The sequence below is a fragment of the Medicago truncatula genome, chromosome 4 (genome assembly GCF_003473485.1).
Source record: "Medicago truncatula cultivar Jemalong A17 chromosome 4, MtrunA17r5.0-ANR, whole genome shotgun sequence".
Classification (NCBI taxonomy): domain Eukaryota; kingdom Viridiplantae; phylum Streptophyta; class Magnoliopsida; order Fabales; family Fabaceae; genus Medicago; species Medicago truncatula.
Window position 1 is genome coordinate 1,984,243 of NC_053045.1, and position 13,451 is coordinate 1,997,693.

Here is a 13,451-nt window from a genome sequence, read left to right on the forward strand (position 1 = left end):
TTTTGTAAAAGAAAATTACTCTTTAAGCGTCAATAGTTTGCTCATAGACTCTTCAAACCGATGAAAATATCTCCAACGATAATTAACTATATATCGCTCACTCTAAAATGGCAGTTAATTATCGTTTGCTTTCAAACTTCAGTTAACTGTAGTTCCAAACATGTCATATACATGAACAATAATTAATTTCATTCAAAGTTTTTTGTGCAATACGCTCAAGGGTAATTTATTACTTATGCCTTTCTCCATTCTTATCAAACTTGGCTCACATAGTCTTAGAATATTTGGCTTGTTGAAAATCATTTTGGAACATGACAATGTCATATGGTCATTTGAAGACCAGATACATGACGTCATGTATCTTTATGTCAATTTGCATTTTCATGAAAGACGATGTCATTATTAATGGAGTCTCGTGTTTTTCAACAAGTTGTACCTCAGAAACGTTAAAAGAAGCCATGAAAGTTTGAATTCCCAATGATCGACTAATTTCGCGGGTGGTGTGTGATAACTCCCTCGTTAGTGGGATCGTTGTACACCACGTTTGACTTCAATATCCTCTCATTGGCATGATCCACTGACAGGGTCCTTGTTGTGGAGATCCACTAGAGAACGTGTCTTCTCCTTTACTCACCAGAGCGATTTGTGATGCTAAAAAATGGATGTCATTTTATCGCATCATAGTCCAATCTCACTTTGTTTTGACTCGGTTCTTAATTCTTAAAGACTCACGTTCAAAACTGGTGAGAACCAATATCTTTTATGAAAAACAAGAACTATCTATACCAACCATCGAATTTAATTAACGCATAAGATTTAATTGTTTCCTTAATTCCTCCTCCGCTTCTAACAACATAACCGAACAAGATTTAACTGATACACAAGATTACAAGTTAATAAATTGAGTGGTTGAGCTGTTCTACAATATCGACACAATTTACTCAAATTCCTCCTCTGCTTCTAACAACATAACCGCACAATGCCTCTTCATTTATTTTTTATTTTTTTTTGGTTTTGAAAGAACACCATGCTCTTCATGTATACACACACACTCTGTTTCAAAATCTTAAATTGAGTTTTTTTTTCTCTTTCATCCAGCATCCTCAGGAAAAATGCTTTTTTTAGCTTAAAACACTTTTTCTGATTAAAAATTACTAAAATAATTAATAATTTCATTTACATATATTTAAATTTAAAATAAGAAAATTGTTTATCTATTCCATATTTTCTTATTAATTAATATCTTGATTTACTTATGAATAAAAATTGATTAAAAAAATATTTGATGGTATGTTCAACACATGTAGAAAAATTCATATAAGTGTCCAAAAAACGTATATTTTTATTTACTTTGACACTCCTCGTATGACATTTGTTGCCAAGAGTTTATTAAGAATAATCCTAAGAAATCAAACCTATATTCCAAATCTTAAATTGGAGAATCAAATGCATGAACCTTTTTTTTTATATCAAAATGCATTAATCAAGAATAAATGTGAAGTTGATTTGATGAAGAGTTGTTCTTTCACGCCCTTTACATGCTATAATTAAAATTAATAATATAATTGAGAAAAAGAAGAGAATGGGTAGAACTGAAGTAGTTCACATACTCTTCACACTTCATTAACCAAAAAACAGTGTTGTTGAGTGTTTGGTTTACTGTTAGGAAGAAACTATAGTGTTTGGTTTTGCGTCACCTTCTTTGTACCAAATACTCTTAACATAAAACTGTAATTATATCAAATCTCATTCCTTATAAAAAGCATTTACCTTTACCTCATATCATCCCCAGTTCTTCCTTACAAAAAAAACTAATAGTGTAACGTAAAACCTCTCTTTCTTCTTCAAGATGAAGGTTGTCATAGGACTAATTACGATATGTCTGACAGTGGAAGTGGCATCGCACCATCCATTTTTGGAATTCTTTGTTAATTGCGGAAGCTAACGCCACTCACACGGCCAGAAATATCGTAATTAGTTCTACGACAACCTTCATCTTGAAGAAGAGAGGTTTTACGTCGCACTATTAGTTTTTTTTTTTTTTTTGTAAGGAAGAACATGGGATGATATGAGGTAAAGGTAAAGGCTTTTTATAGGGAATAAGATTTGATATAATTATAGTTTCATGTTAAGAGTATTTGGCACAAAGAAGGTGACGCAAAACCATCCATTTTTGGAATTCTTTGTTAATTGCGGAAGCTGACGCCACTCCCACTGCGAGAAATATCGTAATTAGTCCTATGACAACCTTCATCTTCGTTTGAGCATCCCCGTTCGGCTTGAGTTGGATCGAACAAGAAATCAAAGAGGTAACATGTACTTATTATTTTAGTTTTCAATTTTTTATATTTTGTTTTGGAGGGGTATTATTGGATTAAGATTTTTAAAGATAAGTTTTGTATGAAAAAGTCTAGTGGACTTTAAAAGACTATTAAGATTTGGAAGAAAAAAAAAAAGTCTTGATTTTTTTAATTGAATACCACAAGATTTATTTATATTTTATAAAAGTCTTGATTAAATACAACAATATTTTGTTTCTTAAAAAAAAATACAACAAGATTTTTTTAAAAAAATTCATTGAAATTTCAATCCAATACATCCCTCAATTAAAATAAGTTGATTTTTTTTGTTAATTTCTTTTTTTTCTTTCCGCAGGAACCAATTACACCCAATGCTTAAATGAGTTCTCAGATTTGACCAAAGAAGAAATGTTTGGTACGTGCAACGGGATTCCACATGAAGCACGCATGATAAACGTGTCAAAAGAATCGTCCTTTGACATGTTTAACATGAGTGATAGCAGTGTCCCAACATTCGCCGATTGAAAACAAGAAGGGGCAGTCACAAGTATATCATTTAACTCAAACGCTTAACCATTTAAAATTCCTCATTTGGATCAGTAGGTGGTGGGGGATGATGATAAGATGTGATCCATGGTATTTGTGGCGGCTTAGATCACGTTCGCTTCGGTGGCTTCGGAAGAAATGGAGAAGATCCCATCCCGTAACCACACATACCAAAGAAGCAGAGTTTGCCAAACGGGCATCTATATACTCAAGTTTATATCCCTGCATAAACCTCTACGACATTGCCAATTAAAAGGACATCTAATACCACACAAGAAGAAGAATTGTTATCATTCTTGTATTGTGAAAATAATAGCTCCCATTGCCTTTTTAACAAATGCTTTAGGTTTAACGTGGGTTTTCACTCAAGAAAATTGAGTGATTAGTGTTGTTTACTCAATTTTTTAGTGTTTAGGTTTTCACTCAAGAAAATTTAGTGATATGTATTGTTTACTCAAGAAAATTTGCTTGTTTTTTAGGTTTAACGTGGGTTTTATTCATCAAAATTGAGTGATTAGTGTTGTTTACAAATCATGTTTTTGAGTCTCCTTGAACAAACTTTGGGTGATGTTCTTTGTTAGAGTATATGTAAATATATTATATGTAAATAGCAATAAGTAGCATATCAATCAGTAGTATGATACTGAGTTAATTAGTTTCGGTTACCACCATAATTATAGGCTAAGTCAACTATTGTAATTGGTGTATATAACCACAATCCTGTTAATGAAATAAGGAAGCAATTATATTCTTTCATGGTATCACAAGTCTAGGGTACGATCCATATTGCTTCCGCCGCACCCTAGCTCTCTTCTCCTTCCTTCTCTAATTCTCTCATGACAACCCCCATGACTGAATCTACCAAATTCCACCCGGCTCTTGCTGTTTCTAATATCAAGAACCATATCTCCATCACTCTTGAGATCGAAAACGTCCAATATGCGACATGGGCAGAACTGTTCAAGATTCATGCCCGATCTCACAAGGTCCTCCACCACATCATCCCGCCGGCGACAGGCAAATCGAAGGACCCTAAAACAGATGATGAAAAGGAATTGTGGTCAACCCTTGATGCTGCGGTCCTCCAATGGATCTATTCAACAATTTCGCACAATCTGCTGCATACTATCATTGAAACAGACGCCACCGCGATGGAGGCGTGGAATAGGTTGCGTGATATATTCGAAGACAACAAAAATTCTAGGGCTGTAACACTTGAGCAGGAACTCTCCTCTACCAACATGGAAGATTTCCCAAACGTTTCTGCCTACTGTCAACGACTCAAGGAGTTGTCAGATCAACTCAAAAATGTTGGTGCACCGGTCTCAAACAACCGTCTTGTCCTTCAAATTGTGGCTGGCCTCTCTGAAGCGTACAATGGAGTAGCCACACTCATCCGCCAAAGTGATCCTCTTCCACAATTCTATCAAGCTCGCTCAATGCTCACTCTAGAAGAAGTCGGTCTCATGAAGAAGGTTGCAACCAGCGGGGGTGCAGCCATGATGGCTCGTGAAACTAGTGACAGTCCCTCCCTCTCTAAAAATTAACAACAAAACCGTAATAATCATGGCGGTAAACATGGTCAGAATCGTCAAAATAGTGGCAAGAACAATGGTGGCCGCGGAAGTGGCAAGAACAGCCGCGGTGGTGGTCGTGGTGGCAACCGCAACGGTGGCGGGCAGCAGCAATACGGTCAACAGCGACCGGGGCAGCAACAGTGGTCTGCTGGGCAGTGGTAGTGGCCTTGGATGCCGTGGGGTATGCCACCTTGCCCATACCCCTCCTCACCATGGGCCAGACCCAATTTCCAACATGGGCAGCACACGCAACAACACCAGCCAGGCATCCTTGGGTCAAAACCACCTCAAGCATACACGGCAGCAGCTCCGCCCACTCCAACTGACATTGAGGCAGCGATGCACACTCTTGGGCTTAATCCTACGGATCCAAATTGGTACATGGACACTGGTGCCACATCCCACATGACTTCCGAGCAAGGTAATCTCTCGTCTTATTTTAATTTGAGCAATAATCGTGGTATCATTGTCGGTAATGGTCATTCAATTCCAATTCGGGGTTACGGTCACACAAATTTGTCTTTCCCAAATCCTCCCTTAACCTTGAAAAATGTCCTGCATTCCCCTCAACTTATTAAAAACTTAGTGTCAGTTAGAAAGTTTACAACTGATAATTCGGTTTCTGTTGAATTTGACCCTTTTGGCTTTTCTGTGAAGGATTTCCAGACGGGGATGCGTCTAATGAGATATGAGAGCCGGGGAGACCTTTATCCCATCACCACCAGCCAAGCCATTTCACCATCTACTTTTGCAGCTTTAGCACCATCTTTGTGGCATGCTCGTTTAGGTCATCCGGGGGCACCTGTTGTTGATTCCCTTCGAAAAAAATAAATTTATTGAATGTAATAAGGCTAGTGGTTCTCATATTTGTCACTCTTGTTCTCTTGGAAAACATATTAAGTTGCCATTTGTTTCTTCTAATTCTTGTACTGTTATGCCATTTGACATTATCCATAGTGATATTTGGACATCTCCTGTTTTGAGTTCTTCGGGCCATAGATATTATGTTTTGTTGGTGGATGACTACTCTAATTTTTTGTGGACATTTCCATTGTCTAAAAAATCTCAAGTTTTTTCCATTTTTTTATCTTTTCGAACATTTATCCGAACCCAATTTGAACGGGAAGTAAAAAATATTCAATGTGATAATGGTAAAGAATTTGATAATAGACATTTTTGGGAATTTTGTAAAGAAAACGGGGTAGCTTTTCGCCTCTCTTGTCCACATACATCATCTCAAAATGGGAAAGCCGAGAGAAAAATCCGTACCATCAACAATATTATTCGTACACTCCTTGTCCATGCATCTTTACCACCTTCATTTTGGCATCATGCTTTACAAATGGCCACCTATCTTATCAACATTCTGCCAAACAAACAATTAGCATATCAATCACCTCTCAAAATTCTTTATCAAAAGGAACCTTCTTATTCTCATCTTCGGGTGTTTGGGTGTTTATGTTATCCTTTATTTCCCTCTACCACCATAAACAAACTTCAAGCCCGTTCTACCCCGTGTGTTTTTTTGGGATACCCATCTAATCATCGTGGTTACAAATGTTATGATTTGTCCTCTCGTAAAATCATAATCAGTCGTCATGTCATTTTTGATGAAACCCAATTTCCCTTTGCTAAATTGCACAATCCACAACCTTATACATATGGTTTTGTGGATGATGGACCCTCTCCTTACGTGATTCATCACTTAACCTCACAACCTAGCCTAGGTCAACCAGCCCAACATGACCTTCCCAACACTCAACCTACAACACCAGAAGAACAACATGCCCATAGCCCACCATCGTCATCACCAAATACCTCACCTAGCACAACAGCTACACCTTCACCTCCATATCAGCCAACTTCTATTTCGGTTCCCAAACCCGTAACACGTAGTCAGCATGGAATTTTCAAACCTAAGCGACAATTAAATCTTAATACTAGTGTCCCTAGATCCCCCTTACCACGTAATCCCGTGTCTGCCCTTCGTGACCCGAATTGGAAAATGGCTATGGATGATGAATTTAACGCTCTTATTAAAAATAAGACGTGGGAGTTGGTGCCCCGTCCACCTGATGTAAATGTGATTCGGTCTATGTGGATTTTCACTCATAAAGAAAAATCTGATGGTGTTTTTGAGAGGTATAAGGCCCGTCTTGTAGGTGATGGCAAAACGCAACAGGTTAGCGTGGACTGTGGGGAAACTTTTAGTCCAGTGGTCAAACCGGCCACTATCCGCACTGTTTTGAGTTTAGCTCTCTCTAAAGCATGGTCTATTCACCAACTTGACGTGAAGAACGCTTTCTTGCATGGAGAACTCAAAGAGACTGTGTACATGCATCAACCCCTGGGGTTTAGGGATCCAAATCTTCCTAATCATGTATGCTTGTTAAAGAAATCTCTATATGGGCTCAAACAGGCCCCTCGGGCTTGGTACAAGAGATTTGCTGATTATGTTTCTACTATTGGTTTTTCTCACAGTACTTCGGATCATTCTCTCTTTATTTACCGGAAAGGCACAACTATGGCTTACATTCTTTTATATGTGGATGATATTATACTGACAGCCTCCTCTGATGCTCTTCGCATGACTATCATATCCCTCCTTAGTACAGAATTTGCTATGAAGGATTTGGGGTCATTACATTACTTCTTGGGTATCGCTGTAACTCATCATACAGGTGGATTGTTCTTATCTCAACGAAAGTATGCAGCTGAGATCATTGAACGGGCTGGCATGGCAGCATGTAAATCATCTTCTACTCCGGTTGACACTAAACCGAAGCTTAGTGCTAATTCCAGCGCACCATATGCAGATCCATCTCATTATCGAAGCCTTGCAGGTGCTCTTCAATACCTCACTTTTACGAGACCTGATATTGCTTATGCTGTGCAACAGGTGTGTTTATTCATGCATGACCCAAGGGAAGAACATATGCATGCTCTCAAGCGCATTGTGCGCTACATTCAGGGAACTCTGGATCATGGTTTGCATCTCTATCCATCCTCCACATCCACTCTCATTTCCTATACAGATGCTGATTGGGGTGGGTGTCCGGATACCCGCCGCTCTACATCTGGTTATTGTGTGTTTCTTGGTGATAATTTAATTTCTTGGTCCGCCAAACGGCAAGCTACTTTGTCACGTTCTAGTGCGGAGGCAGAATACCGAGGCGTTGCCAATGTGGTTTCTGAGTCATGTTGGTTACGTAATCTTCTTCTTGAGCTTCATTGTCCTATTCGAAAGGCTAGTTTGGTGTATTGTGATAATGTTAGTGCGATTTATCTCTCTGGAAATCCGGTTCAACATCAGCGCACTAAACATATCGAGATGGATATTCATTTTGTTCGCGAAAAAGTTGCTCGTGGGGAAGTTCGAGTCCTACACGTCCCCTCACGCTACCAGATTGCAGATATTTTTACAAAGGGCCTTCCCTTGGTTCTGTTTGAGGATTTTCGGAACAGTCTCAGCGTACGACAACCTCCCGTTTCGACTGCGGGGGTGTGTTAGAGTATATGTAAATATATTATATGTAAATAGCAATAAGTAGCATATCAATCAGTAGTATGATACTGAGTTAATTAGTTTCGGTTACCACCATAATTATAGGCTAAGTCAACTATTGTAATTGGTGTATATAACCACAATCCTGTTAATGAAATAAGGAAGCAATTATATTCTTTCATTCTTCATCATCATCATTGGACCCTTGGGGTATTACGTTGTAGACGTGTTTGTTTTTTTACTCAAGAAATGTATCTTATTGGATAAACATTCACACGCTAATTCACATGATTTTTTTTTTTTTTTACAAAGGATGCATTTGCGTGTAGAAACTTTGTTGGATAAACATAACCAAAATCTTGTTAACTAAAATGATTCAATCTTGCCTTCATCTTATTTGTCTTGCTTGTGTTCGAAGTTTTTCAAAGAAAAGAAAAATCGTGTCTTCCGTGATTTGGAGGCTTCGATCATCATATAAATAAAATAAAATAAATATTTAATTTTTTTTGGGCTTCTAAAAAGAAATATATAATGAAGGTACGTTTCAGAGAACTGTTTGTTTCACATTTTAAATATTCTTAGGATTATTTTTTTGAAACAAAAGTGCTTCTACAAACTTTTTTTGATTCTCCAAATTGTTCAACTACTAAAATAATTGATAAACTGAGCACTAGTTAGGAATATAGTAAATAATTTTTTCAGATGATGCATGCATTCGGTTGTATGAAAAAAAAAAACCTCAATTTAAGATTTTGAAACAGAGTGTGTGTCTATATGAAGAGCATGATGTTCTTTCAAAACCCAAAAAAAAAAGAAAAAGGAAGAGGCTTGTGTGGTTTATGTTGTTAGAAGCGGAGGAGGAATTTGAGTAAATTTTGCTGATATTGTAGAACAGCTCAGCCACTCAGTTTATTAACTTGTAATTTTTTTTGTATCAATTACACGCGAGCAATTAAGGAAACAATTAAATCCTATGTGATAATTAAATCCGATGATTGGTATAGATAGTTCTCGTTTCTCATAAAAGATATTGGTTCTTACCCCCTACGCTCAACGGTAATTTATTACTTACCCCTTTGGACAATGACAATGTCATATGGTCATTTGAAGACCTGATACATGATGCCATGTTTCAATATGCATTCTGATGAAAGACGATGTCATTACTAATGGAGTTTCATGTTTTTCAACAAGTTGTACCTCATAAACGTTAAACGTTGCTCCCCACGTCCCACGTTTGACTTCAATATCCTCTCATTGGCATGATCCACTACCAGGGTCCTTGTTGTGGAGATCCACTAGAGAACGTGTCTTCTCCTTTACTCACCAAAGCGATTAGTGATGCTAAAAAACACGGGTGTCATTTTATCGCATCAAGTCCAATCTCACTACGTTTTGACTCGATTCTTAATCCTTAAGACTCACGTTCAAAATTAACGGCCTTGAGAATGAATCAGCTTCCTCGCTTGGCAGCTCTAGCATTGTATAAGCTTCAATCGGATGGGAGGCTTCCTCAACTAACGGTTTAATCGCCTTCTTTGCCGAATTGGGCTAACATGCTATTATTTTTAGTTGTAAGCAAATCCTAAACGTATTTTTAAGTTTCAAACTATATAGTTCAACCAGGATGTAAAATGGAAAAATTAAAAGGGCACGTGAGAAACGTGGAGGGTCATAAATCCCACCAAATTTTTGGCGATTACTCATTTCCCCTTAAAATATTTATATCTCAAAAAATACTATGAAAAACTAATTTTGAATATCGTATTCTAATACACTATCGAAAACTAGCTTCCGATAAGATCCCATATTTTGAAGGGGTTGGATGATCGAATACCCAATTTTTTTTTCCACATATACAATACAGGTTATAACACACTTTTTGTTATATTTATTTATTATTTAGAAACGAAAATATATTCTTTTACAAATCTTTATAAAGTAAAAAGTAAAAACATTTCCACAATCTTGACAAAAAAAAAAAAATCTCCACAAAACAGACAAGTAAAATAATACAAAATCGTCGACAATGATTTCAATTCATTATTATTATTATTGCTTTCACTACACTCTTTTCTGAGTGGTGCTTATGTTACACTTAAATTTTGGGAATAAAAACAATAAAAATTCGTTGCCTTTGATAAAAACAAGAAGACAATACCTTCAATTTGAAGTCTTATTGGATGCATAATTGAATGTATAACAGTACTGTGAAGGGGACTTTGGCACTGGCTGTTGGTGGTTCTCAATTGTTTTCAATTTTATTTATCTGTAAGCTGGAATTGTATACATATTGTACCATCATAACTTTGGAGTTTAATAAAGGATTGTTGGCTGCCTTTTTAAAAAGAATGAATTTGAATGTGCAAGTTGCAACACTACTATTACACGAGTAGGTATGCTCTATTCACCACATGCTCCATTTACTTCATTTAGAAAATACATATTAGAAAAGATTCAAAACAACGGTTGAAACGACGGCGATTGACTGGCTTGAAATGACGACTACGAGACAATGGTTAGCGGAAGAAGCAACAATGAGAATAGTGGAGAGGAGCGATCCTATTATTAAGAGATGAATGAACGATGGCAATTAAGATGAACGACGGTGCAGTCGACGGATGTTAGCAATGATGAAAGGGCAAAGGAAGAGTTTCTGACGGAAGCTGATGAAAAGAGAGTAACGCACGAGATTTATTTATTTTTTATTAAAAAAATACATGTTTATTTTAAATCTGAACCATTGAATCCTTTTTTGCCACATGTCATTCATCCAAGACCTAAATGGTGTAAATGGAACATGTGGTAAATGGAGCATATCTGGACAACTTAAAACAAAAATAGATGGCAAATTCTATGGTACACCCACTGTATTTGAGTGTACCGGTACACTCACGCTTTAAATTCATAGTTAAATGAGTTGTTTTTTGAAAAAAAATATTATTTTTTTATCATTTATAATTATAATAACTAAATCTTATTCATCAAAAGTGTCGACAAAATAATTTTTTATTTTTTTTAAATTTTTATCACTCATAATTGAGAATATTAATTATTTTTTACGATAATATGTAAAAAAAGTTACTATGATTCTTATAAACAATTAAATGATGTTTTTTCTTATGAAATGTTGTTCTATAAAATATAAATATTGACAAATAGCTATTTACTACATAAAAAACGACCGTTCATTTATAAAATTAAGAAGCAGGAGTACCGGTACACCTCATTTTGTGAGTGTACCGTAGAAGTTCCCAAAATAGATACCCCTAGTTTTTATATAAAGATATTAAAAAAAATATCAATGAAAAAAAAAAAAAAAAAAAAAAGAAGAAATGACCAATCAAGATCTCAAGAACCTAACTCTCATTTGTATCAATGTCGACGCATAAAAATATTCTTTCAACAAATGAACTTATAATCAATTTAAGACCCAGGTTAGATTCTTAAGGAGATCTTAATTTACAGGTTTAAAAGCTCAAGTTTTTGTTTGCGGTGCAAGAAACGTGTGATGGTGAGAAATATTATAAAATGTAAAGGAGAAACAAACATGTAAACACCAAAAAGTGTGGAGTAAAGTTAAGATAAAAGTTTTTTTTTTTTAGGGAAAAGATAAAAGTTAAAAATGAATGATATTATTATAAACATGATTGTGTTACAAACGGTCAATAAGATGTTTATCCTATATATAAGAATGGAATTAAACTCCATTGCAGGGAGAATGATTGCACTATTTATAGAAGAAAAAAAGAAACTAACTCCCGAGATGTATGAATGATATGTGTCTTCTAACTAACCTTCAAAAATTTCTTTCATAACATCAATACTAATAATCTTTGATTCTCGACTTAGAAAAACTTTTTTGTTTTAATAAAAGTCATTCAAGGATTGTGGAGTATCCACCTTATTTTTATGATCGGCTATTTCATTGTTATTATTTTCATTGACATTTTTTTGTTCTTGAAGGATTAACTATATTTTATAAATCTTCCTTAAATTTACCATTTAGTAATTTGATAAAACTATCTCAAATTAATTATCTTTTCAATAAATAAACTCGGTGTGATCATTTTGGTATGGTAAGGCATCTCTTATTTCAATGGCTAGGCATTTCTTTCATAGCTTCAGCTGCAGTTGCAGCACATCTTCATCAGTTCGGTCGCTATGCGGGATTACCACGGTCTACACACTCTTTTATGACAGTAATCTGGATGGCTACTGTTTGAGTTATTTGGAAGGAAAGAAACAACAAGATTTTCAACCAGAAGAACGTTGACTTGCATCATTTAAGAGACAATGTCAAATTTTTGTCTTTCTCTTGGCTAAAGGCAAATGTGCCCACTTTCGCCTTCAGTTATAATGACTGGTGGCGGCATCCATTACTTTGCATGGGTGTTTTTGTGTAGCCTTGTTTTTTTCATTCTTCTGTAACATTATTATTTGGTGACAAACTTTTGTAATTGTTTTTTGGTGGGTGGTTCTTTTGGCACACCTTGTACGATTTGAGCCAGCTTTAGTGATCTAATATATTCCATTTTGACTTGTTCAAAAAAAAAAAAAAAAAAAACTTGATGATCAATCTAAAACTCAAGTTAGATCCTTAAGAGATTCTTAGTTAATAAGTTTAAAGGTTGAATATGCTTGGTGTGCAAGAAACATCTGATGATGATCAATGCTATAAAATTTAAAAAAGAAACAAACATGTAAACACAAAAGGGGCATACAAGTAAAGATAAAGGTTAAAAAGGATTGATATTTTTATAAATAGGATTTAATTACACACATCGTTCAAAACAAACATCCTGTTAGATGTTAGTTCTATGTGGATCGATGTGTTATCTAGTAAACAAGTTTTATATAACGGAAATGAATTCTTTAACATGCACAAGAAAAGAAGGAACCAACTCTTACGATACATTAATGATGTGTGTCTTTTAACTAACTTAAAAAACCACCCTTTCAAATTTAAATATTTCTTGTAGTTTTTGAATTCTGAAATTCGTTGACTTCCCAAACATAATTGTCCTTTTTTAAAACTTCTCTTGCATGTTCCTTATGTGTAATTAGTTATTTGAACTTTAAATATTTATAAACCTTCGATTACTGCCAACGTTGTTTTCCTTCGAATACTGGTCTTTTAAGGTTGATTTCGAATATTCGATGCCCCAAAATGTTAATTCTTGCATAGTACTCCCTCCGTCCCTAATTATAAGACCTTTTTGAGAATTTTTTTTGTCCCTTTTTATAAGACCCCTTTGTTATTTCCAACTACATTAATTATTTCTTTACATACATGCCCCTATTTATTATACATCTTTTTCTTCAACAGCAATAAGTATCATATGGAAAACATAAACTAACTCTCTCTCTTAAGGATAAAATTGTAAAAACAATAGTGATTACAAACAACTTTAATACAAATATCCGTTTTCTTAATTCCTGTGATTTTAGCAAAAGAGTCTTATAATTAGGAACGGAGAAAGTAATAAAAATAGATCTACACATTAATCAAAACTAGTATAG

The 13,451-nt window shown here is 35.4% G+C and overlaps 1 protein-coding gene across 1 annotated transcript; it reads left to right on the forward strand.

Moving 5' to 3' along the window:
* The first annotated feature begins 3,694 nt into the window (after window positions 1-3,694).
* LOC112421315 (uncharacterized) lies at window positions 3,695-4,585 on the forward strand. The gene is made up of 2 exons (XM_024782594.1): window positions 3,695-4,351; window positions 4,433-4,585. Exons 1-2 carry the CDS (start codon window positions 3,695-3,697, stop codon window positions 4,583-4,585), a joined length of 810 nt encoding a protein of 269 aa, XP_024638362.1.
* The last annotated feature ends 8,866 nt before the right edge of the window (window positions 4,586-13,451 follow it).

Excerpts from the sequence above, each read along its gene's own strand:
- LOC112421315 (XM_024782594.1), top strand. The coding sequence starts at position 3,695 with ATGACTGAATCTACCAAATTCCACCCGGCTCTTGCTGTTTCTAATATC. Across the intron at positions 4,352-4,432 it reads GCGGGGGTGCAGCCATGATG|AATCGTCAAAATAGTGGCAA; the intron begins GCTCGTGAAACT and ends AAACATGGTCAG.